The 25,597-nt window shown below is 47.9% G+C and overlaps 1 protein-coding gene across 8 annotated transcripts in view; it reads right to left on the minus strand.

Annotated features, from left to right (window-relative positions):
• Positions 1 to 25,597, minus strand: part of Snx29 (sorting nexin 29) — a 413,834-nt gene that overhangs the window by 13,231 nt on the left and 375,006 nt on the right. For all 8 annotated transcript variants that reach the window (XM_087574449.1, XM_087574446.1, NM_001109526.2 and 5 more), the window contains one exon: positions 12,334 to 12,473. In XM_087574449.1, the coding sequence (XP_087430575.1) occupies positions 12,334 to 12,473 (140 nt within the window). The remainder of the gene's footprint in view (positions 1 to 12,333; positions 12,474 to 25,597) is intronic.

The raw sequence follows: 25,597 nt of genomic DNA on the forward strand, positions 1-25,597 counted from the left end.
CCGTTTTGCTCCTCCTCCCCAGGAGTATACCACTGAGCTACACTGCTGAGATGGTGGGACACAGGTCTCAGTGTTCTAAGGCCATTTAGCATACCTTGGGCATACTGGACACACAAGGGACACAGAAGGGCTGTGGCTCCCAAGCAAGCCAGCTAGGGACAGCAGGTCGGTGCAGTGTAGAGCAGACATCAGAGGCCATGGCTCCACAGTAATGCCAGGCCCCAAGCTCCTCGCTGCATCTTCCTGAGCCTCATTTTCCAGGCCTTCTGAAACCTGCACTTCAAGTAAGCCCCAAATTGTGGGCTGTGGTAGGACCTAGGAGAGTGCCAGGCAGCTCCTGTGGGCATCGTTTGGAGGGGCTGTAGCAGGCACAGCTTGTACCCAGGGAACTTCCCCAGGAAGTGGAGAGCAGCAGCTACGTGCCTCTGCACCAGGCTTTATTCTGACTTGGGCAAGAGGACCCCTAATCGAACCCCTGAACTTGGCAATGGTGAACTAGTAAGAGAAGCATAAAAGTTTTCTGCAGCCCGCCCTCCCCTGTGCTCCCAGCCCCCACGCCCCAGCTGCACGCCTTGTTACTTCATTCTCACACTCATTTTTTCACCTGAGGAAGGATCAGCAACACAACACAAGGAAACAAATGGGTCTTAACGACCCGGTGGGAAGGGAAGAAGCGCGGCCCAGCTCTGGCGTCTGGCAGGGTGAAGAACGCATGGTTTCCAACATCTGTCTGAGCTTTGCAAGGTCCAACGAGCCCACTCAGACATGGCAACATGGCACCATGGCACCATAGCCAAAGGGTCCTGTTTCTGTATACACTATTCACTGAAGAATGAGGGCTTCCCACGTCTGCCAGTTGGGAAAGGCCCTGCCCTAAAGCAAGCTGGCCTAATCCCTTGGAGTTTCCCTGCTCCCCTATGTTGACCCTGATGGCTGACTTAGGACATTCTCCCATTGATGTGGCAGGGACGCCACCACAGCTGTGCCATGCCACCTGCTCTGTGGGGCCTCTGCCAGCCTGGCAGCCTGGGAATGGACAGCTTGCTACTCTTGATGCTCTGAGACTGTATGTTTCACAGCTTGTTCAAACAAAGGAGAAACTCTGGAAACACCCCCTCCAACCCTGACAGTTTCTTCCCAGCTTCCCCTCTGCCTGGCCGGTGCAACAACACTCTATCCTGTCCCAGGGCCCAACATTGGCCATCACTGCTTTCTGTTCCTCCCTCTTTCTTTGGGCACCTCCACCACCCCAGTGACTCCCAAGTTGTTCTCATTAGAGTCCTGGGAACCTGCATCTGGAAGGATGCTCCAAATCCCTAAGTGAGAGCGGTCTTCATGATTCAATTCCAAAGTCAAACGTGAAGATTGCCCCAGCAAGAACCTGTTCTCAGAATATCCTCTGCTTCCCATTCACTGTTACAGCAGCTCACAGTGGCCAGCGCAGTGACCAGACAATACTAGCTTGGACTAGAATGACATAGCAACAGCCCAGAGCTAATGAATGCCTCAGGCAGAGAGGAGCCCAGCCAATACCACCAGCACTGCAGCCGGTGTGTGCCATGCCTACTGGCTAGGGAGGCTGTAAGCACACAGACCCATGCTTCTAGAGTGTGGTTCTTACAGCTCCTGGGGTACATCCTAAGCAGTGAACACCAGGGTTATTTTATTTGAAGGCATCCCCTTTGTTTGCCATCAGCATCTGCAAAGGCAAAATGAGCAACCGGGAAGGAGGAAAGAGAAAGAGGAGCCTCACAACACAGTGGCTCAGGAGGGTTGGGTGTAGGCTAACAACCTCAGGCGTTGCTCAGTGCCTCCTGACTAAATAGAGATCCAAGGACAGAGGCTGCCTCTGGCCCTGGGTCAGACAGGAGCTACCTGGACAGACAATGGAGATTAGAGGGCTACAGAAGGACAGAGCCCAGCAAAGCAAGCCATGGTCCTTTTGACCCCAAAGGCCAGCTTAAACCCTTACTTTTAAACCCTCTCCACTTGGGGCCATGTGGACTGTGGAACCTACAGGGCCCTTGAAGACCCACCCCCCGACTCAAGATGAAACGTTCTGAGTTGTATGCGTCAGTAACATCTTTTGAAGCAAAAAAGCCTCCGCGTGGGCTCAAGTGGGGCCTGGAAGAGCACATGGCAGCCCACCGTGACCCTGGGCTAAACTTAATTGCTCTCTGGGAGAACATGGCTCTTCTCATCTCAGCAGAAACTATATTTAACAACGTTTGGAGTAAAAGTGACAGTGGGTGGAGAAACCCCCACTTCTGCTGAACCTCCATGTGGGGGTCTATGTGGTGACCTCCTTTATTCTGTCTCCCCCCATCTGTCCCTCCCATGGGCACCGCAGCCTCCAAGGGGTGAGTTTCACAGAGAAGATGCATTTTAATGATAGTGTTAAGTGGCAGCCCTGCAAATCACTGAAGCCTCGTGATGTGCTGCCCATGTCCTCAGGGAACTCTTGGAGTCCCTTCCTTAGGGGCACCACCTCCCCCAGGGTCAGAGCAAACTTCTGCAGGTCAGAAATGCCAGGAGAGCACAGAAAAGGTGGCCTCCTCAAGGGTGGGTGAGAAAGGCTATCTTTCTGCTCCCTATTTGGAGGTGGGGACTCCCATGTGCCGCACTGGCACAGAACCTAAAGCTGAGAAGAAAGGCCCGCTTCCCACTGTCCCACTTTCAGCCTCAGTGCTGGGTGAGGCAGGCTTCGTTGTCAAGGAAGGAAATTGGCTAAAAGTGGGCACTGGGCCTGCTGCTTCTCCACTCTCAGATTTGTGGGGATAGCAGGCTGCTCCAAGGCCATGCTGGCCTCCCAGACACAACGACACTGACACCAGCAAAGTCTATGTGCCGCAGGCTCCACCCAACACCAGACACAAAACTGCAAAACGCTGAGAACTTAAGGGCACACAGGAGGGGATTCGCCAGCCAGCTCCTCTCAGAGGCTCTGACAGCCCTGATCCCTGCCCCATCTACAGAGTCTGGCTCACAGAATAGATGAGCAGGCACCCGACATAGGCAGAAGCGGAATGGACGACAGCAGCATGGGGGGCAGGGTATCTCGAGTCCATCATCTATGGAAGGGCTCTTAGAGTGATCACGATCCAGGGCCACACCTTGGAGTCTCTGCAGAGCTAGGCAGGCCCTGTGAGTGTGAGGCATGTGAGAAACCAGCCAGAGAATCGTGTGTGGCAGGGAGGCTGGTTAGCATCTGAGACAAGAGGATCTAAGGGTACAGAGTCACCAATGCCCAAAGCTGAGTGTCGCATGATGGGGACAGGGAAAGATCAATCTTATGTTCAAGAGAAACCTGGCATTATTTCATGTCCTAACCTGATGAATTTAGTTGTTTTACAATGGCAACTGCTTCGCTTAAAAACAGATGAGAAAACTCCATTGTCTGCAATGGGATTAGGTCTGCCCATGGGCTGGAAAGTTTCCAACTATGACCCCAACCCAGGTGAGGGCACCATCTTGCCCAGGTTTCCCATGTGCTGGGAGGAGCCCTGAGATCAGTTGTGTCTCCTCTCTGGCTGACCTTCGCTTTTCCATGTTATAAAATAGCTCACGCACGCAATCACACTGCTCTAACTTGAACTGCTACAAGTCCTTGTGGGATTGGTATTTTAATGGCACCACCACCACCACCACCACCACCACCACCACCACCACCACCACCACCACAGTTCCACAGTAAAACAAGCACAGCTGCCACCCAGTGAGAGCGGAGAGGATGATGAGATAAGGACTGTGCAGAATGGGGCTGGCCCAGCTCACCACAACGCTTCTTAGGAAATGCATCCATGGACATTCGCTCACTAGACAGGACCTTTAAGCTCCCAAGTCAGTGTCAGAAAAGAAACAAGGAGGCTGCAGAGGTTTATTAACATGATGCTTTAAGGGATTTATCTCTTTAGTTGACAAGTGCGTATATGTGTATTCATGTATATTTATGTGTCTGTGTACATATGTGCCTGCTTCTTGTATCTGTGCATTTGTGTACACATACATGTCTATCTGTGTATGTCTGTGTAGCATGTCTGTATATACATATCTGTGTCTGTATGTGTGTGAGACCGTATATATGTATATGTGTGTGTGTGTGTGTGTGTGTGTGTGTGTGTGTGTAACTGTGTTTAACTGAAACTCTCTGGCTAGGCTCTTCATTAAGGACGCTGATTTCATGGTCTTCTATGAGCAACATAGATAGAAAACATCTTTGGGGATCCCTGGCAAGATGTGCAAGACTTGACCGCAGATCACCTCTTTGAACCCCAAAATGAGAACAACCTGTAGCTCTCACCCTGCAATCTCACCTACTCACAAAAGACAGGAGAGATACCCAAAGAGATAAAGCTACTTAGGGCTGACCAGAGTTTTTAGCCTACTGTTTACTCAAAATTCCACTTTTCCAAATCTTCTACTGAAATTCCTTTGTTCTTTAAGCCTACAAAATTGGACCCTGTGTTCTGTGTGCTAATGAGGAACAGACAATTTCTCTCTCAGTACTGATTAGCACTGACAGCTGGACCTGCATCCCATGCTGGACACAGCACTGACATGCAGCTGTCACAACCCAGCAGCCCAGCATGTAGCAATGAACACCGGTCTGTGGTGGCTGGACTGCTGGAGCCAGCTGTGGACCCTGGTATCCTTGGGGACCGTCCTTCTCTCAGATTCCTTATCATCTGTCCTTCTGGGCCTGGCCTGGAATTCCCTTTACAACTGCGGGTAAAGTCCAAACTTCTGGGGCTCAGAGGGAAAGGCGAATTCCTAACAGATGCCTGGCTAGAGCTGCCTGAGACATGAGCTAGTGTTCCTCATGATGTAACTGACAGTGGGAAGACGCAGTGTCCCAACTTGTCCCTTTTAAACAGGGGAAAGGTATCTTTTAATATACAATGCATTAGACTTAAAGACAACTGAAACCAGTAAGTGACAAAAGGATCTCTGCAGAGAGTAGCTCTGTCTGTCTGGTCAAAGCTCAAACTGGAAACTCTGGGCACATTCCACAGACAGAGTAGAAATCCACCCATTTCTGGTTACAGCATCACTGTGGGTGTGAACAGCCCAGGTTCCTTTCGGCACACTCCTGTAAAGAACCTTGGCAGAAGGACACGTTAACTTTGTCCCAGCAAGTTATACAGACTCAGACAAGGACTTCTCACGTGAGATTCTCAAACTTAACTGTGAGGACCCACAGGCCTCTCCCTGAGGCCTGTTACACCTGGGACTTCCACAAGGAGAGTGTATTAGAAATGGTATCATTGCCTTCCCACACCTGGAGATCATGAGAATCTCAGGACTTCATGATCTTGGTCATCTTAACTCAAGGACATAAACGTTCCAGGCAATGAAGACATTTGGAAGAGAGGGACAAGGCACCACTCCAAAGCACTGCTTAGATTCATCCTCCTAACAACAGCACCAGAGCTGTGGGTACACATTGAACCCCTAGGACCACATGGCGGAGGTCCTCTGCCTTCCACACATGAACACACACGTAAAAACATGTAATAAAAAAAAATGTAGCCCTGGGCAGCACCCCACGAGCGAACCTGAGCCTCGGGACCACAGGTAAGACCAAATTTTCTGCTGCAAGAAAGCTGCCTGGTGAGCTTGGGACACACGGAAGCAGAATTTCTCTAGGACCAGGCACGTTCTGTGTTTACCGGAAGTCCCACACCCGAGGATCCCGGCCAGCAGCAGCTCTCTGCTCCCAGACCCGGTGAGAGAGAGACCCAACTGCCTGGTCAGGTGGGCACTCCTGAGGCTGCAGAGCGGAAGAGACCACCAACACTGCTCACCCCTGCCCACATCCCTGGCCCAAGAGGAAACTGTATAAGGCCTCTGGGCTCCCGTGGGGGAGGGCCCAGGAGCAGCAGGACACCTGCCAGAGACACCGCCGGACCCTGAAGGAAACAGACCGGATAAACAGTTCTCTGCACCCAAATCCCGTGGGAGGGAGAGCTAAACCTTCAGAGAGGCAGACAAGCCTGGGAAACCAGAAGAGACTGCTCCCTGCACACACATCTCGGACGCCAGAGGAAAAAGCCAAAGACCATCTGGAACCCTGGTGCACTGAAGCTCCCGGAAGGGGCGGCACAGGTCTTCCTGGTTGCTGCCGCTGCAGAGAGCCCCTGGGCAGCACCCCACGAGCGAACCTGAGCCTCGGGACCACAGGTAAGACCAAATTTTCTGCTGCAAGAAAGCTGCCTGGTGAACTCAAGACACAGGCCCACAGGAACAGCTGAAGACCTGTAGAGAGGAAAAACTACACGCCCGAAAGCAGAACACTCTGTCCCCATAACTGACTGAAAGAGAGGAAAACAGGTCTACAGCACTCCTGACACACAGGCTTATAGGACAGTCTAGCCACTGTCAGAAATAGCAGAACAAAGTAACACTAGAGATAATCTGATGGCGAGAGGCAAGCGCAGGAAACCAAGCAACAGAAACCAAGACTACATGCCATCATCGGAGCCCAATTCTCCCACCAAAACAAACATGGAATATCCAAACACACCAGAAAAGCAAGATCTAGTTTCAAAATCATATTTGATCATGATGCTGGAGGACTTCAAGAAAGACATGAACACACTTAGGGAAGCACAGGAAAACATTAATAAACAAGTAAAAGCCTACAGAGAGGAATCGCAAAAATCCCTGAAAGAATTCCAGGAAAACACAATCAAACAGTTGAAGGAATTAAAAATGGAAATAGAAGCAATCAAGAAAGAACACATGGAAACAACCCTGGACATAGAAAACCAAAAGAAGAGACAAGGAGCTGTAGATACAAGCTTCACCAACAGAATACAAGAGATGGAAGAGAGAATCTCAGGAGCAGAAGATTCCATAGAAATCATTGACTCAACTGTCAAAGATAATGTAAAGCGGAAAAAGCTACTGGTCCAAAACATACAGGAAATCCAGGACTCAATGAGAAGATCAAACCTAAGGATAATAGGTATAGAAGAGAGTGAAGACTCCCAGCTCAAAGGACCAGTAAATATCTTCAACAAAATCATAGAAGAAAACTTCCCTAACCTAAAAAAAGAGATACCCATAGACATACAAGAAGCCTACAGAACTCCAAACAGATTGGACCAGAAAAGAAACACCTCCCGTCACATAATTGTCAAAACACCAAACGCACAAAATAAAGAAAGAATTTTAAAAGCAGTAAGGGAAAAAGGTCAAGTAACATATAAAGGGAGACCTATCAGAATCACACCAGACTTCTCGCCAGAAACTATGAAGGCCAGAAGATCCTGGACTGATGTTATACAGACCCTAAGAGAACACAAATGCCAGCCCAGGTTACTGTATCCAGCAAAACTCTCAATTAACATCGATGGAGAAAACAAGATATTCCATGACAAAACCAAATTTACACAATATCTTTCTACAAATCCAGCACTACAAAGGATAATAAATGGTAAAGCCCAACATAAGGAGGCAAGCTATACCCTAGAAGAAGCAAGAAACTAATCGTCTTGGCAACAAAACAAAGAGAATGAAAGCACACAAACATAACCTCACATCCAAATATGAATATAACGGGAAGCAATAATCACTATTCCTTAATATCTCTCAATATCAATGGCCTCAACTCCCCAATAAAAAGACATAGATTAACAAACTGGATACGCAACGAGGACCCTGCATTCTGCTGCCTACAGGAAACACACCTCAGAGACAAAGACAGACAATACCTCAGAGTGAAAGGCTGGAAAACAACTTTCCAAGCAAATGGTCAGAAGAAGCAAGCTGGAGTAGCCATACTAATATCAAATAAAATCAATTTCCAACTAAAAGTCATCAAAAAAGATAAGGAAGGACACTTCATATTCATCAAAGGAAAAATCCACCAAGATGAACTCTCAATCCTAAATATCTATGCCCCAAATACAAGGGCACCTACATACGTAAAAGAAACCTTACTAAAGCTCAAAACACACATTGCACCTCACACAATAATAGTGGGAGATTTCAACACCCCACTCTCATCAATGGACAGATCATGGAAACAGAAATTAAACAGTGATGTAGACAGACTAAGATAAGTCATGAGCCAAATGGACTTAACGGATATTTATAGAACATTCTATCCTAAAGCAAAAGGATATACCTTCTTCTCAGCTCCTCATGGTACTTTCTCCAAAATTGACCATATAATTGGTCAAAAAACGGGCCTCAACAGGTACAGAAAGATAGAAATAATCCCATGCGTGCTATCGGACCACCACGGCCTAAAACTGGTCTTCAATAACAATAAGGGAAGAATGCCCACATATACGTGGAAATTGAACAATGCTCTACTCAATGATAACCTGGTCAAGGAAGAAATAAAGAAAGAAATTAAAAACTTTTTAGAATTTAATGAAAATGAAGATACAACATACTCAAACTTATGGGACACAATGAAAGCTGTGCTAAGAGGAAAACTCATAGCGCTGAGTGCCTGCAGAAAGAAACAGGAAAGAGCATATGTCAGCAGTTTGACAGCACACCTAAAAGCTCTAGAACAAAAAGAAGCAAATACACCCAGGAGGAGTAGAAGGCAGGAAATAATCAAACTCAGAGCTGAAATCAACCAAGTAGAAACAAAAAGGACCACAGAAACAATCAACAGAACCAAAAGTTGGTTCTTTGAGAAAATCAACAAGATAGATAAACCCTTAGCCAGACTAACGAGAGGACACAGAGAGTGCGTCCAAATTAACAAAATCAGAAATGAAAAGGGAGACATAACTACAGATTCAGAGGAAATTCAAAAAATCATCAGATCTTACTATAAAAACCTATATTCAACAAAACTTGAAAATCTTCAGGAAATGGACAATTTCCTAGACAGATACCAGGTATCGAAGTTAAATGAGGAACAGATAAACCAGTTAAACAACCCCATAACTCCTAAGGAAATAGAAGCAGTCATTAAAGGTCTCCCAACCAAAAAGAGCCCAGGTCCAGACGGGTTTAGTGCAGAATTCTATCAAACCTTCATAGAAGACCTCATACCAATATTATCCAAACTATTCCACAAAATTGAAACAGATGGAGCCCTACCGAATTCCTTCTACGAAGCCACAATTACTCTTATACCTAAACCACACAAAGACACAACAAAGAAAGAGAACTTCAGACCAATTTCCCTTATGAATATCGACGCAAAAATACTCAATAAAATTCTGGCAAACCGAATTCAAGAGCACATCAAAACAATCATCCACCATGATCAAGTAGGCTTCATCCCAGGCATGCAGGGATGGTTTAATATACGGAAAACCATCAACGTGATCCATTATATAAACAAACTGAAAGAACAGAACCACATGATCATTTCATTAGATGCTGAGAAAGCATTTGACAAAATTCAACACCCCTTCATGATAAAAGTCCTGGAAAGAATAGGAGGTTCAAGGCCCATACCTAAACATAGTAAAAGCCATATATAGCAAACCAGTTGCTAACATTAAACTAAATGGAGAGAAACTTGAAGCAATCCCACTAAAATCAGGGACTAGACAAGGCTGCCCACTCTCTCCCTACTTATTCAATATAGTTCTTGAAGTTCTAGCCAGAGCAATCAGACAACAAAAGGAGATCAAGGGGATACAGATCGGAAAAGAAGAGGTCAAAATATCACTATTTGCAGATGACATGATAGTATATTTAAGTGATCCCAAAAGTTCCACCAGAGAACTACTAAAGCTGATAAACAACTTCAGCAAAGTGGCTGGGTATAAAATTAACTCAAATAAATCAGTTGCCTTCCTCTATACAAAAGAGAAACAAGCCGAGAAAGAAATTAGGGAAACGACACCCTTCATAATAGACCCAAATAATATAAAGTACCTCGGTGTGACTTTAACCAAGCAAGTAAAAGATCTGTACAATAAGAACTTCAAGACACTGAGGAAAGAAATTGAAGAAGACCTCAGAAGATGGAAAGATCTCCCATGCTCATGGATTGGCAGGATTAATATAGTAAAAATGGCCATTTTACCAAAAGCAATCTACAGATTCAATGCAATCCCCATCAAAATACCAATCCAATTCTTCAAAGAGTTAGACAGAACAATTTGCAAATTCATCTGGAATAACAAAAAACCCAGGATAGCTAAAGCTATCCTCAACAATAAAAGGACTTCAGGGGGAATCACTATCCCTGAACTCAAGCAGTATTACAGAGCAATAGTGATAAAAACTGCATGGTATTGGTACAGAGACAGACAGATAGACCAATGGAATAGAATTGAAGACCCAGAAATGAACCCACACACCTATGGTCACTTGATTTTTGACAAAGGAGCCAAAACCATCCAATGGAAAAAAGATAGCATTTTCAGCAAATGGTGCTGGTTCAACTGGAGGGCAACATGTAGAAGAATGCAGATCGATCCATGCTTATCACCCTGTACAAAGCTTAAGTCCAAGTGGATCAAGGACCTCCACATCAAACCAGACGCACTCAAACTAATAGAAGAAAAACTAGGGAAGCATCTGGAACACATGGGCACTGGAAAAAATTTCCTGAACAAAACACCAATGGCTTATGCTCTAAGATCAAGAATCGACAAATGGGATCTCATAAAACTGCAAAGCTTCTGTAAGGCAAAGGACACTGTGGTTAGGACAAAATGGCAACCAACAGATTGGGAAAAGATCTTTACCAATCCTACAACAGATAGAGGCCTTATATCCAAAATATACAAAGAACTCAAGAAGTTAGACCGCAGGGAGACAAATAACCCTATTAAAAAATGGGGTTCAGAGCTAAACAAAGAATTCACAGCTGAGGAATGCCGAATGGCTGAGAAACACCTAAAGAAATGTTCAACATCTTTAGTCATAAGGGAAATGCAAATCAAAACAACCCTGAGATTTCACCTCACACCAGTGCGATTGGCTAAGATCAAAAACTCAGGTGACAGCAGATGCTGGCGAGGATGTGGAGGAAGAGGAACACTCCTCCATTGTTGGTGGGATTGCAGACTGGTACAACCATTCTGGAAATCAGTCTGGAGGTTCCTCAGAAAATTGGACATTGAACTGCCTGAGGATCCAGCTATACCTCTCTTGGGCATATACCCAAAAGATGCCTCAACATATAAAAGAGACACGTGCTCCACTATGTTCATCGCAGCCTTATTTATAATAGCTAGAAAATGGAAAGAACCCAGATGCCCTTCAACAGAGGAATGGATACAGAAAATGTGGTACATCTACACAATGGAATATTACTCAGCTATCAAAAACAACGAGTTTAAGAAATTCGTAGGCAAATGGTTGGAACTGGAAAATATCATCCTGAGTGAGCTAACCCAATCACAGAAAGACATACATGGTATGCACTCATTGATAAGTGGCTATTAGCCCAAATGCTTGAATTACCCTAGATCCCTAGAACAAACGAAACTCAAGACGGATGATCAAAATGTGAATGCTTCACTCCTTCTTTAAATGAGGAAAAAGAATACCCTTGGCAGGGAAGGGAGAGGCAAAGATTAAAACAGAGACTGAAGGAACACCCATTCAGAGCCTGCCCCACATGTGGCCCATACATATACAGCCACCCAATTAGACAAGATGGATGAAGCAAAGGAGTGCAGACCGACAGGAGCCGGATGTAGATCGCTCCTGAGAGACACAGCCAGAATACAGCAAATATAGAGGCGTATGCCAGCAGCAAACCACTGAACTGAGAATAGGTCCCCTATTGAAGGAATCAGAGAAAGAACTGGAAGAGCTTGAAGGGGCTCGAGACCCCAAAAGTACAACAATGCCAAGCAACCAGAGCTTCCAGGGACTAAGCCACTACCTAAAGACTATACATGGACTGACCCTGGACTCTGACCCCATAGGTAGCAATGAATATCCTAGTAAGAGCACCAGTGGAAGGGGAAGCCCTGGGTCCTGCTAAGACTGAACCCCCAGTGAACTAGTCTATGGGGGGAGGGCGGCAATGGGGGGAGGGTTGGGAGGGGAACACCCATAAGGAAGGGGAGGGGGGAGGGGGATGTTTGCCCGGAAACCGGGAAAGGGAATAACACTCGAAATGTATATAAGAAATACTCAAGTTAATAAAAAAAAAAAAGAAATATAAAAAAAAATGTAAGCTTAGTGCTGACGGAGGACCATCAAGGATGCTCATTCAGACACCAGGTTGGCAAGGTCCAGGTTGGAGTTTGTTTCAGCACCAGTGACAGCTCCCAGGTGCTGCAGCTTTGCACACTGGGAAACCTGCACAGAGCCCCGGGAACCTAACTCTAATTGTGCAAAGGGAGCAGAGCTTAGCGCCCAGGAGCATGCCTCAGGACAGATACTCACACGAAGAAAGGCACCAGCTGCACCAGGGTCTCCTTCTTGGGGTTGGCAGCAAACTCAGGCACCATCTGGATGACCTTGTTCATGACGCTGCGTAGGTAACTCTGGAGTTGCTTTCGTCGCTCTTCCACAAACTTGGCATCCTAGGAACAAGGTAGAAAGGTGTACACTCGTATACTTGCTTCCTAAGCTCAGAGAGGATCTTATCCAACACGCGCCCATCAGGTGACACTGGCAGAGGAGCTGGAGTGGAGAGTGGCATGCTGGCTTGCTATGTGCAAGGCTCTGTTCCATCTCCATCCATCACTGCTCAAGGTGGGATGGGCATCAATCAAAGCATCAGCCCCAGGACACGCCTATGCACAAACTGTCTGCATGGCTTCACATGTGCTATGGGAATGATGCCTGGGGCAGCGTTTTATTAAGCATAGGAAAGGTGTCCCGATACCTGTGTACAGAGTGCTCCCAAAATGACTGAGTGAGTGAATGAATCACCAGATGTGGCTATTATTTCTGATGGAGTTCACAGAGACAGCATAAATACACAGGCATACTTAGTTATTGATCGTACTGCTATCCTCTGGAGTACATACTAATTTATCTTCACAGTTTTTCAAAATATGAACCTGTCACTGATTACAAAAGATTCAACATGTGACTAAAGCAGTGTGGCACAGTCTGAAGGTAGGCACAGTGTCCAAGTCACAATCACACCCCTAGGTGTGTATTGGGGGCTCCTCACTCCTCACTTGGGCTTACTCTGTCCTGTGTCTGTCTGGCCTTTGCAGACAGGGCTAGCTCCCCAGACAGCAGCCGGCACCATTGTGCCTGTGCTTGGAACTGTGTGATGGTCTGATGCCCCCTTTATATCCCTGCCTAGCTCTACTCCTGCCCAGGTGGGTCCTGGCTATGACAAAGAAATGTGGGCAGTATGGATGTCAGCAAAGGCCTTCCTGGTGGGTCCTGGCTATGACAAAGGAATGTGGGCAGTATGGATGTCAGCAAAGGCCTTTCTGGTGGGTCCTGGCTATGACAAAGAAATGTGGGCAGTATGGATGGCTCGGTGTGGAGAGAAGGCTGTGGAGAGGCAGGAACTCACAGCCTCAGTCTGGTGGATCACCCACAGCAACTGTGGAAAGGGCTGCCAACAGCAGAGCTCCGCCCTTGCACCAGACCACTGAGTAAGGATTCTTCTCTGCTTCCCCTGAGCAAAAGGAGCTCATCTCGTCAGGGCTTAGGTATACTCTGCCCACTGGGGCCTTATATTGATTGGATGGTACCCAGACAAGCCTCCCAGTGCTCCACTCACCAGCAGAGAACTCCCGAACAGTCTGGGGTAAGCATGAGTGAACAGGGTGCCGGTGACAAAGGACTGGCTTATTTTCATGTCTATCCCTCAGAAAATCGGACTCTGCAATACCAGACACTTATTTACAGCTATGACTGTGGTTTTCAGAGACTTCAGTTTTATAGCACACCGTGTGTGTGCTCTGGGAAGTCTCCTCCAGGAACTGTGTGTGAGGAAGAACCAGGGGACTCTACTAGCAGGACTTCCCAGGCTACCACAAAGGCAGTGTCTTCTTGTCCCAGAGTCTTGCCATGAGTTGCCCCAGTGTGCAACCCTAGTGCTCTGGGCTGGGTGGGCATAGCTAGCACTGCCCTAAACCTCTACAGCCTGGAGGGATCGAGTCAGAAAGGATCTTCCAAGCCCACGCTAGAGCCACCTGACCTGTGCTCACTGGGTCTGGACACTGACTCTGCTCCTTGCTCTCTACATTAAGCAATTAGATGTTCATTCCTGAGAGGGGTGATGGGTTGGGTGAGGGTGAGGGTGAATGGACCTACCTCCCCAGGCCTGGGCTTTAATTTGCATCAGAAACCCCTAAGGCAAGCTTGAAAGGCTCTGCAGCAAGATGAGACAGGAGCTATTAGCCCTGGAAGGGACTACAGAAGGTTCTGGGCATAGGCAGAGACACTCAGCAGTATAGCCACAACAATCAGAGATGGGTCTTTATGGTGTACAAGTGGCTTTGCTGAGCCACCAAGCCCAAGGAAGGTAAGTGCCCCAAGTGGAGGCCAGAGGACACCCCCCCCCATCCATCAGGTATCATCTTAGCAATGTCTGCTTTCACCCAGGCCCTGCCAGAAGTGACTTGACAGACAGGGTCTTACCTGGAGGAGCCCCCAATTCTTCCCTAGCACCCACTCATCTTGAGAGCCAGTACCTGGGAACAAGCACTGTTTGATTAAAAAAATCCAACTGAGTGGCAGCCAATGTCTAACCGCTTGCTCTCGTGTGTGTGTGTGTGTGTGTGTGTGTGTGTGTGTGTGTGCACGCGCGCGCATGTGCATGTGTGTGATGTATGTGTACCTGTATGTGGAGACTAGAAGACTACAGAAATCTTGGGTATTGTCCCTCCAGACATACTTTTGAGACAGAGCATTTTACCTGTGGCTCACTGAGTAGGCTGGGGAGCTGGCCTCAAGGCCCTCCTTGCTCTGGCCTTCCCTCCCTGGCAAGGGCTTTACAAGTTTGTGCCATCATATGAGCTTTTTTTCTTTTTTAAAGGAAGTGGGCTCAGCTATTTTTCTTTTATCTGATGTTACGTTACAGAGTGGACTAGCTCCCTACCTCCTGACAAAGTTTAAACCTGAGCAGTTCAGAGTGAGCGACAGCACCTCTCAAGTCTTCCCTGTGCCCATGCTCCTCACAAGCTGTCTCATTACAAGACCACCAAGGCTGCTGACAGGTTTGGATGGGGAGACGTAGCCCAAAGCCCTAAACTAGACAGCAGATAAGCAGGAACTCAGGCCCCAAGGAGCAATTTCAGACCCTTCAGCTCAGGAGACAATCCTCAACCTTCACTGAAAAACCCTTTTGTTTTTCTCTCACTGACAGGCACCTGCATTCAGTTCACAGAGGTCTCACTTCTCCTTGAGTTTTAGCAGAAGCCACTTTCTGTATGGACAGAGGGATACTGATCACCTCAGTACCCAGTAGACTGTCTGACTTTGACTTAGCGCCACGAGCTGCCGAGACTCATGAGCTGCTACCAAAACTCAGGCCCCCGGCCTGAATATCCCTCCGCCATGTGCAGAGTCATGGGAGAGTGCATACCTGCAACTGGGGAAGGCCATGCGGTCCTCTCCGTAAACACTGATGCCCTTATTTTATTACAAAAGTGCCTCAGGTGCCCCCAGTAACTCATCTAACGAAACAGTGGCTTCTTCGTTATATGGCCTTTTCACCATGTACTGCTGAGGAACTAAAGCCAGGGCCCCATGCATGCTAGCAAAGTGCTCTACCTCTGAGCTACATCCCTAGCCATGCTAACATAGCCATAGCTGGATGTGGTGGTGCATTCCCATAATTCCAGCATTTGGGAGTTGAAAGCAGAAGGATCAGGAGTTCAAGTCCAGCCTCAGCTGTGCAGCAAGTTGAAGAATGCCTGTCCTACATGAAACTCTATAACAAAACAGGACAATAAAATAAATAAGGAACAATGATAGCCACTTGATACTTCATTCTTAAATACTTAGTATATAATTCTAGAAAATTAGGGCATGTTTCTATGTAATCAAACACTATTATTACCTCCAACAGAGAGAACACTCACATGTTGGTATTATGGACTGGTGCATCTGAAGTTTCAAAGGAGCCTGCTGCCTCTGAAGGCTTTCTGTGTTTCTGACTTTGTTTTTGAGACAGGCTCAAAGTTAAAGTTGGTCTTAAACTGGTAAGCCTAGAATCCTAGTGCTGGGGTTATGCGTAACGTCACCATGGCTGACTACTCTTACAATGAGAATGGAGGTGTCAAGCCAGGACCTCAGCCAGAAGCTCTCCCAAAGGTTGAGGGGCAATGTGGACAGGCAGAGTCAGCCCTTCTTGTGAAGAAGTCAGTTCCCACCATTTTTACCACACATGCTGTCAGGAGTCTACAGATGAGGTTTGACCCACAGGTTGTTTTGTATGGACTAAGCTGAGTCCACACAAAGATTAAAAGTAGAGAGTTCTTAAAAACCTAGATCCTGGGGAGGGGAGAAAAAAAAAAAAAACAAAAAACAAAAAACCCTAGATCCTGGGCTTCCCTTTCACGCCCGGCAGCCCTATTGTTTTCTCTTCACAGTGCCTGCTGGCCACTCACCTGCCTTCCTTCATTGGTGTCTCTCCCCCTGCCCCAATCCCACTGCATATCTCACATAGGTCAAGCCTTGTCTGTCTAATTCACCCTGCATCATAAGATCCTCACACGGTGCCTGAAGGAAACAAGGACTTTGAAAAACAACTGGGTGAAATATGTTAATCAGGAGATACATGAGGAAGGCAAGACTGGTGGCCAGAGACAGCTCTGTGGAAGCCATGGTCCATGACCAGGTGAGAGAACACACAGACCCAAAGGACAGGGGAAAGCAGACCAGGCTGGTGTGGAAACAAGTCCTTGGTTCTAAGGGCCGCTAGAAAACAAAAGACCGTGTGTCAGTGAGCTGGCTTGTCAGAGCCTGTGTGTCATCCAGGGTACCTGGGGTGATATCACAGACACAGATCGTGCTCCCAGGGTGGCAGTCAGCATGCAGAGTAGAAATGATGAGGCTGGGTGTGAGCCCAGCACATAACCTGCCAGACAGCTCTGCTGGCCACTTAATGAGTTGGTGTTGTCCACAGACCTGCTGCTGTTTATAGCTGTGTCTGAATACTACCATCAATTATGGGTGGAGCTGTTCACTGGGTAAGCAGGGTGCACAGGGATGTTTTAATGGGAGTATTTAGTCCTCCCATAAAGCCCCATTTTACTTCAAGCTTCAGAAAAGAAGGAGAGCATTAAATTAGGCATTTCTCTAAATGAGGGTGGACGTCAAGTGCTTGGGTTCCACCCATCCCTGCGTAGTCTCTGACATGGCTTTTCTCCTGCAGGAAAAGCTCCACACTGCAGCAGTGCCTTCCCAGAGGAAGAGTCACTGTGCTTCCTATGCCCCCTCACACTCTTATCAGGCACGACCTGGAATTCTCAGTTGGTCCAGTCTGGCTGGAGCAGCAGACAGGCCAGTCCCTGCTGAGAGGGGCAGCTTCAAAGTCAGCAGATCTAAAACAGGTCACTGGCCAGAGAGTTTACAAACCTTGAAGAAGCTTGAGTTGGCCTCCTAGTTCTCACCATTCTAGTTCTCACCAAGGTAAACACTGGCACTATTTCATCTAGCCATCTCTGTCTGCCACACCATACCCTGGAAACTGGTGACTAGGCTAAGAGCACCCTGGCTGGGTTCTGATAAATGGTCACTGGTAAATGTTGCCAGGGATAGAAAAAAAAAAGGTGGGGGGAGATTTCAGAGAACACCATATCCCACAATCATCTCCATGTACCTTTGAGGGAAAAGCCAGAGGCTGGTGTCTGGACCAGATGCTCCGTCTCGGACCTACCATTTTTCTCAGACTCAGAGATGGCAGATCATAGCCCTGGGACTGGGCAGCACAGCGACAGAATAGTCAGGAAAGAGTTTGGACATGCAAAGCAGCACTCCCAAAAGATCAGTGGCATGCACTAACCATGAACATCAACTGCAGACAGAAGGGGAACCATGCCTGTTCCAGGATGGGCACCAGGAATCCAACTGCATGGGGGCCACACTCAGCCCATCACACCTCACATGGTGACGCTAACCACTGCAGCGCGGCCTTCACTGAGAGCTCACTCTGTGCCCAGCACTACATGACAGGTGACCTGTTCCCTCAGCTGCCCTTACAGCAGCTTTACGAAGGCATATTTACGAAGCTTTACGAAGCTTCCCATACTGCAGAGGAAGACACTGAGGCTCTGGGGGATCAAGGGTCTCCTCCACATTACACAGCTGAGGTTAGATTAATAGTGAATGCCATCTGTCCTGACTGCACCAGTCACCTGCCTTGAGAACCAATGTACCAACACCAGGCTAAACCTGCAGCTCTGACAAGAACAGAAATAAGAAACCAAATGCTATCACCTTGGCTGGAGGAAGGAGAGTCAGAGGTCCCGGAAGCTTGTTCTGCTCTGGTCAAGTCAGATATGGTGGTCAGTCTGCCCACAGGCAGAAGCCACTGTGAAACTGTCTCTCGTATCTTCCCACTCCCCTTCAGGGATGGTCACGGGCTGAACTCTTGTGGGGCCACACTGAGCCACAGGAAAACCCCTGCCTTGGTTGCTAGGGACCAGGGTGGATATCTTTAAACCTGCTTTCTCTTAAGTACTTGAGATTCCCCTCTGTTTTTGCTGAACTTAAGAGTCCAAAATGCCTCTTCAAGATAAGAGAAGTAGATGAAGGCAGGCCCAGCAGGTCTTTGCACCACCCACATGCACACTGCGGTGGTCTGAATAAGAATGCCCCCCTAGGTCCATGTTTGAATGCTTAGGGAGTGGCATGATTTTAAGGGATTAAGAGTTGTGGCCTAGTTAAAGGAAGTGTGTCACTGGGGGTGGGTTTTGAGGTTTTAAAGTCCGAAACTAGGCCTCTTTCTGCTGCCTGTGGATCTCAGCTCCTTCTCCAGCACCATGTCTGTCTTTGTGCTGACATGTTTCCTGCAATGCTGATAATGGACTAAACCTCTGAAGCTGTAAGTCAGCTCCAATGAAATGCTTTTCTTTATAGGAGCTGCTGTGGACACTGTATCTCTTCACAGCAATGGAACATGGACTAAGACACACACATGCATTTCTTTACTTAGTTAATAGTCACTTTCTTAATGCAAAGTCAGGGCTCTGACCGGGTCCTCACATGCTCTAGCACAAGCTACACCCCCAGACCCAAGAGCCTCCAGTTCAACAGATGACCTTCCCACACTAACTCCTGCCTGTCCAGTACTCACTCTTCCCCCACCATGATGCTGTTGAAACTACATTATAATCCCCTAAACAGCTTTCACTTCCTGCGCTCAGCCCACTCTGCCGGAAAAAGGCATACCTGCTCCTGGAATGGGCTGGGCCCAGATGTCAGGCCAGATGTTGGAGCATCCACGATCTGCCTATGGTGATCACCCCAGTTATGAGTCCATGTGCTGTAGAAACACTTAATCCCAATCTGGGGTTTTACCCTGCCTTTAACCATTTAGTGACCCTGAGGTCTGAGGTAGGGACACCATCAGGGTACTGCATGGCCATAGCAGAGCCCATCAGTCCCTCTTCAGAGTGATGATTTTTAAGTCATGGAACAGATATGTAGGAACAGACAGACAGCCCTTCCCATTGAACTTATTCCCTGGAGCCATGGCATAGCACTTAAGAGGGCCTTGGGATTCCTTAATCCCGAGGTCTACTGGCAGGTCTCATATCTACAGCAACTGCAACTCATACACTTAAGGATATGCCAAGACAGTAGCTGAAGCTGTTCTGGGACTTGACAAATGCCTGTGACTTCCAGTGGTGACCAAGTCCCAGGAGCCACAGCTGCCACTGGGTTTCACCACACATGTTCACTCTGTCCAGAGAGTAGCTGCTTTGACTGGAGTGTAAGATATCCCTCACAGGCTCCTGTATCTAGGCCCTGGGCTCCCAGGTGCTGTAGGGATGCTGTAGAAACTTGCAAAGGTGGGTTCCAGCTAGAGAAAGTAGATCACTAGGTCAGGTCTTGGGGTTATATAGGTTACATAGCCTGCCTATTTCACGTCTTGGCCTCTGCTCTGTGTCTGTATGATGGTCAAGTCTCCTTCACGTGGTCTTGCTACCATAATTTCTGTCCAAACACGTAGAACCAAGCATGCATGGGCTGAGGCCCATTAACCCACATGCCCTGATAAACCTTCCTCTTTCAAGTTATTGATTTCGCCAGTGCCATGTTGACATAAATAGCTAACAAAGACAAGTTTAGTTCCATTCCAGACCCCAGGATAAACCCTGGACTAGGTAACCAGGCTGAATCATGGACTGGCCCCTTGGGTCTTAATTTCCCTATGCATAAAATGGGTTCCACTAGGGGGATCTGATGAGAGTGGGAGTGGGTGGGTGGGTGGGTGACATTAACAGGCACTTGGGCCAGATAACATGGCACTTTCTGCCTTGGCCTTGCAGGCACTAGTACCAGAGGTTTCTGAATGCTTCCTGTGGGACCAATGACCTCAGGAGCAAGATGACATTATCTTTCTACTTGAGGACATCAAAGTACCACAGGATGCTCACTTTAAACTGGTACGGGGATTTGAACTTTATGACCTGACACTCGGAGTTCTGAGGGAAAAGGCGTCCTGTGCAGCACAGTCTGACCTTGCTCCAGCTCTACCCTTGGTGGAAAAGCTTGCATACCTATGTGAGGCATGTGCCTGCTTGGGTCACCAGTGTCCTGAGCCTGGACACAGACATTCAAATCTCCACAGAGGACAGGTATCTCCTCACCTCAATGGCAAAAAAGGACAGGGGACCCAGTGCATGGTGTGAAGCCTATGGCCAGCACAGGTCTTGTGCTAGCCCTCCTAGCCACTGTAGCCACACAGATAATAGTGACACGTCACTGCCGCCCAGTTTAGCACTTCTCACCCTGGCTCTGGGCCAGCTCAGACTCTGCAGCAGCCACACCTGGCCACGGCAGAGCGTATTCTGAGCTTGTTTAGAACTCCTACCTCCGCTGGACAGAACACTCCACTGTCCTCACACTGCCTCAGGCCCCTCTGCTGAATGACTGACCGACCACAAGGGAATAGCACCTGGGAAGGGCCTGCGTCCTGCCTGCCTCTGAGAAGCTGCCTGGTTCAGTCTATGAGGGTGATGCAGGACATAGCCCCCTCCCGGTGCAGATGTCAGCAGCATTCGGTGGTGGCACAAGATAGTCTAGAAAAGACATGGCCCAACCCGCTGCTTGCCCAGCTTGGGAACTGAGAACCTGCAGGTTCTCAGGAGCACAGCACCACTGGAAAGGGGTGGCTGGTAGGGTCCACGTCTCTGGACTCAAAGTATGTGAGGTATGGTCAGTACCACAAAGCCAAGCTGACAGCAGGATTTGCTGTAGCTGTAGTGAGAGCTGTGAAGCCCAGTCTATGCTGCTCTTTTTTTTTTTTGGTTCTTTTTTTCGGAGCTGGGGACCGAACCCAGGGCCTTGCGCTTCCTAGGTAAGCGCTCTACCACTGAGCTAAATCCCCAGCCCCTATGCTGCTCTTAAGGAAGGCCTTCCGTGAGAATCCTCAGGAAGTGCTTTAGACTGGGCTCTCTTGCTCCACTGTAGGAGGCAGGCAGGAGACAGGGAGAAAAGAAAAGGCAAAGGTGGGAACAAACAGAAAGCTACCTGGTGGGTTTGTGGGGCCAGCTTCCCAAAAGACAGGCCTGCCTGCCCCAACTGAGGTCTCATCTATCATGCGGTTCACAAAGCCACTTCCGATGCCCTGTGGGTAGCGGTCAGGCCCAAGTGACACTTTACTGCCAGCATCTGATAGCCCTGCCACCTCCATGCCCATTCTTGTCTTTCAAGGAGGGTTGAGTGATTCCACTCTGGTTGACAACAAATGAAAGTGTGTGAGAGTGTGTGTCTGTGTGCATATGTTATATTTGTGTTGAAGAAATCCGATGCTGTGCCAGTTCAGACAACACTACCACCTGGGCCAGCCTTCTAACACAGAAATAACTGAAGCTCTTCTGGGTGAGCGCTGATGCACACACACCATCCTGAGCCACTGGGAGCATGGCTCTTCTGTAGTTAGCTCCCTTCTGTGTACAGGCTGACACACAGTAGTTACTCAAGAAAGACGCGGCAGGCAGCAGGGTGCAGGACCGTGGTTTAGGCAGGATTGATCCAGGACCATGACTTGGCTAATCGCAGCCATCATGACTGAGCCTGGCATGATACAGGACCCCAGCATGAAGCTATAATAAAGCAGTCACTCCTGCTCATTGTGCTTCACTGATAGAAAGTGAGCCAGGAAGGCAGGTCATGTTTGCCCAAGAAGGATCCTGCCTGATAAGAAAGCCAACTTAGAAAAACATAGGCAGAGCAAGAAACTATTAGATGGTAGGCAGGGGTCCGTGAGTACCCAAGAGAAGCCTTAGACTTTTAGATCCAGCCATTCCTGAAGTCAGATTCTATTACACAAGTCAGTAAATTCTAGTTATGTAGTAGCATAGTAAGATGCTATCTTTAAATAAGCAAACAAAACTTATATGGAAAAAGAAATCATTATTTCTAAGAAGCCAGCCCTGAACTTCCAGGATAACAAAATTCAAAATTCAAAAGCTTTTACCCAGGTGCAGTCTGTGAACGTGGCAGGGCAGACAGGCTCATGCAGGGGAATGACCCACTGCACTAGGCACAGCCCAATGGCTGCCACAGAAAATGTTAAGTGCAAGGGGAAGCCCTTCTTGTTTGCTCTGTCCCCTCAGTTGTCACTATAGTTTCCATAACCATCACTGTCACAGCCCTTACTGTAAGACACAGCCAGATCTCAGGAGGAAAGTGGCCTTTGGGTCACCAGCTGACAAATTCTGCCTGGAAGCTATGTCCACAGCACTGGTCTAGGCCCCCCATGGAGATAGACCAACATCACTAGTGTGATCTGATGTTCCCGAGGGTCCTCAGCTCCACCAGGTTTTCTGACTTCTTCGTTCCCTTCCAGCCTTCACGGCTCGTGCCAGCTTGCTCTGCCATGTGCTCCTAGGTCTGCACACTGACCCCATCCTCCACCTGGAAGTGACAGCTCTAAACTGCAAACTTAGTATTATCCTTTGCTGTGGTTTTGGTGCCTCCCTCCTGGCACACATGTGCCCACTTTTATAGAAACAAACCATTAAACATGCAGCCATACTAAAGCTACTGAAAGAAAAGAGAGCCAAGAGAGGTATACTCACGGGGTGAGTTCTATGAACAGGGAGGATTCAAGCTGAACCTGACAGAGAAGAAAGACCCACCATGGGAGGAGTTGGGCAAATTCAAAAGCTGTGCATGCAAAGGTCCGGAGTCAGGAAGGGGACTGAGGGCTGTGGTCTAAGGGGAGACAGATGTTATCCGCTGCAGTGTGGCCACCAGGAGGCTGAGGAGATTAAATGAGAGAGTGCACATAGGCAAAGCCTATGCTTTGTGAGTAGTACCGGTGCATAGCTAGCAACAAAGAGCTGCCGTTCTTAGTGGATGGCCCTGCTAACGTGAACAGGGTTCTGTTTATTTCCTGCTCATAGGAAGAAGACTGCCTAGTTCATGGGGAAAGCCATGAGCCAGATCAAAGGCTCCTTTGTGACTCAAAACAGTTCCATTTTCAGCAGCTTTATGAGGATCAGGCACTTGGCTCAAAAAAGCTTCAAAACTCATTACAAAAAAAGAACTTCACTTTCCCTCAGAAGGCAGAAGCCCCAGGAAAGTAAATGATGAGAATGTTCTGGGGAATGAGCCTAATGCTTCTGTGACCTGGGAGACAAACAGCTCTCCAGAAATAGGTCTCTGCTACTCAAGATGCAAAGCCTTCACAGCCCTTCCATGAAGGACTAAGGGCTGGCACAATGGCGACTCTTGGTTGTCAACTCAACTAAAACTCAAATGGCTGGGCACACTGTGAGCAATTTTTTCTTACATAAATCATTTGAAGTGGGAAGGCACACTTCTAACCTGGATCTGGAGACAGGAAGACACACACACACACACACACACACACACACACACACACACACACACACACACACACATTAGATAAGCTCTGTTTCTCTGGAGAAACCTGTCTAACACAGGTGGATATTCACCAAGGTATTTGCTTAAATTATGGTCACTAAAGAACATGATTTTAGGTCTGAAGAGATGGCTGTGGATGTGGGCAGAAATGCCTCAGGAATATGAAGACTTGAATCAGTCCCAGGACCTGAGTTAAAAATCACGGCATGGTGGCATGCCTTTATCATCCCAGGATGGGACAGCCTGACCCCTGGAGCACTCACTGGACGGTTAGTTGAAGAGATGCTCTTTCAAATAACCCGGTGCCTGAGCAATGGCACCCAAAGTTGACCTCTGGTGTCTGTGGACTTGCACACATGTGTGCACATACAAAGAGCACAATTCATGGCCTACTGTTCCTCCATGCAGAGAAGTGCAAATCTAGCCTCTGCTTACACGAGACACGTGCAACCCCCAGAGGTACATGGGCTCCTGAGAAGTTATTGCAAGAGCTGGGACACCTCAACGGGGCTGGCTGGCTGGTAAGCAGAGAAGCAGGGATGCACATGTGTTTACAGCAGCAGAGGTCGGGTAGACACAGCACACAAGCTGGCCGGGTTTCAGGAATAAAGGAGTCCAAGGTGCTACTTCCAGGGGGAGACTTGTCATGTCTCAGTAAACAACTGATGACAAGGGGGGACGTGGAGATCTCAGAACCAGGAGGAAGGCCTCCCCAGCAGGAAAATGACACAGGTTCACAGGCTCACAAAACAAAGAATGGGACAGTGTAACAGCAGTGTCACCCAGTCCTTAGAATATAGGGAGGGCCCAGTGTGGGCAAAACAGAAATAAAACGTGCCTGAGACGCAGGATCCACTCCACTGGAAGTGAGCACGCCAGGCTACCTGGGGGATCAGTTTGCCAAGAGTCCTACGATGGATGCCTCGTCACCAGCAGCCTCAGACCAGGCAAACCAAGTTCCAAGGAGCCATGAGGCAGGAACTTCTGCTGTAGTGATCAAGCAGGCATAGTGGTGCACACCTATAATCCTAGCACTCAGGAGGCCAAGGTCATGGGTTCAAGGGCAACATGGGACACAATGCAGTGAGGCACTATCTCAAAGAAGAGGGGGGTATTAGCTAAATGGCTACATCTCAAAGCACTGTAACACCACCGAGGAATGCAAGCTGGGACAGGACACATAAAGAGTAGCATCATTTATGCAGTCATAAAAAGATAACACTTTTATAATCCCACCATAAAAGCACAAAGGCAGCGACCAAAGGGACCACCAGCCCCAATCTGCTCCCCTCTGGGATGGGGGCTGCAATGAGAACTCAGCTGTATTTATGATGTTTAATTTCTAAACATTAACACTCCTTCCATCTGGATGGAGACATGTGCTTATTCATTATGGCTTTCTGTGTGCTCTGGGGACTAACAGAAAATTTTGCAATAATTTTTTTAGGCGCTTAGAAGTAGATAGGACAAAATGTGCATGGTTGTTGACTATAGGTGGTGAGAAGATGGATGGTTTTCTTATTCTATGAGTTCCTTCTTTTTCCCTTCTCTCAAGGAACCATGCCAAGGAATTCATGCCTGTAATCCCAGTGCTGACCAGGCATGGGCCACAAAAATCATAAGTCTCAGGCCAGCCTAGGCTATAGAAAGATACGTTATTTCAAAA

The sequence above is a fragment of the Rattus norvegicus genome, chromosome 10, assembly GCF_021556685.1.
Source record: "Rattus norvegicus strain SHRSP/BbbUtx chromosome 10, alternate assembly SHRSP_T2T, whole genome shotgun sequence".
Lineage (NCBI taxonomy): Eukaryota > Metazoa > Chordata > Mammalia > Rodentia > Muridae > Rattus > Rattus norvegicus.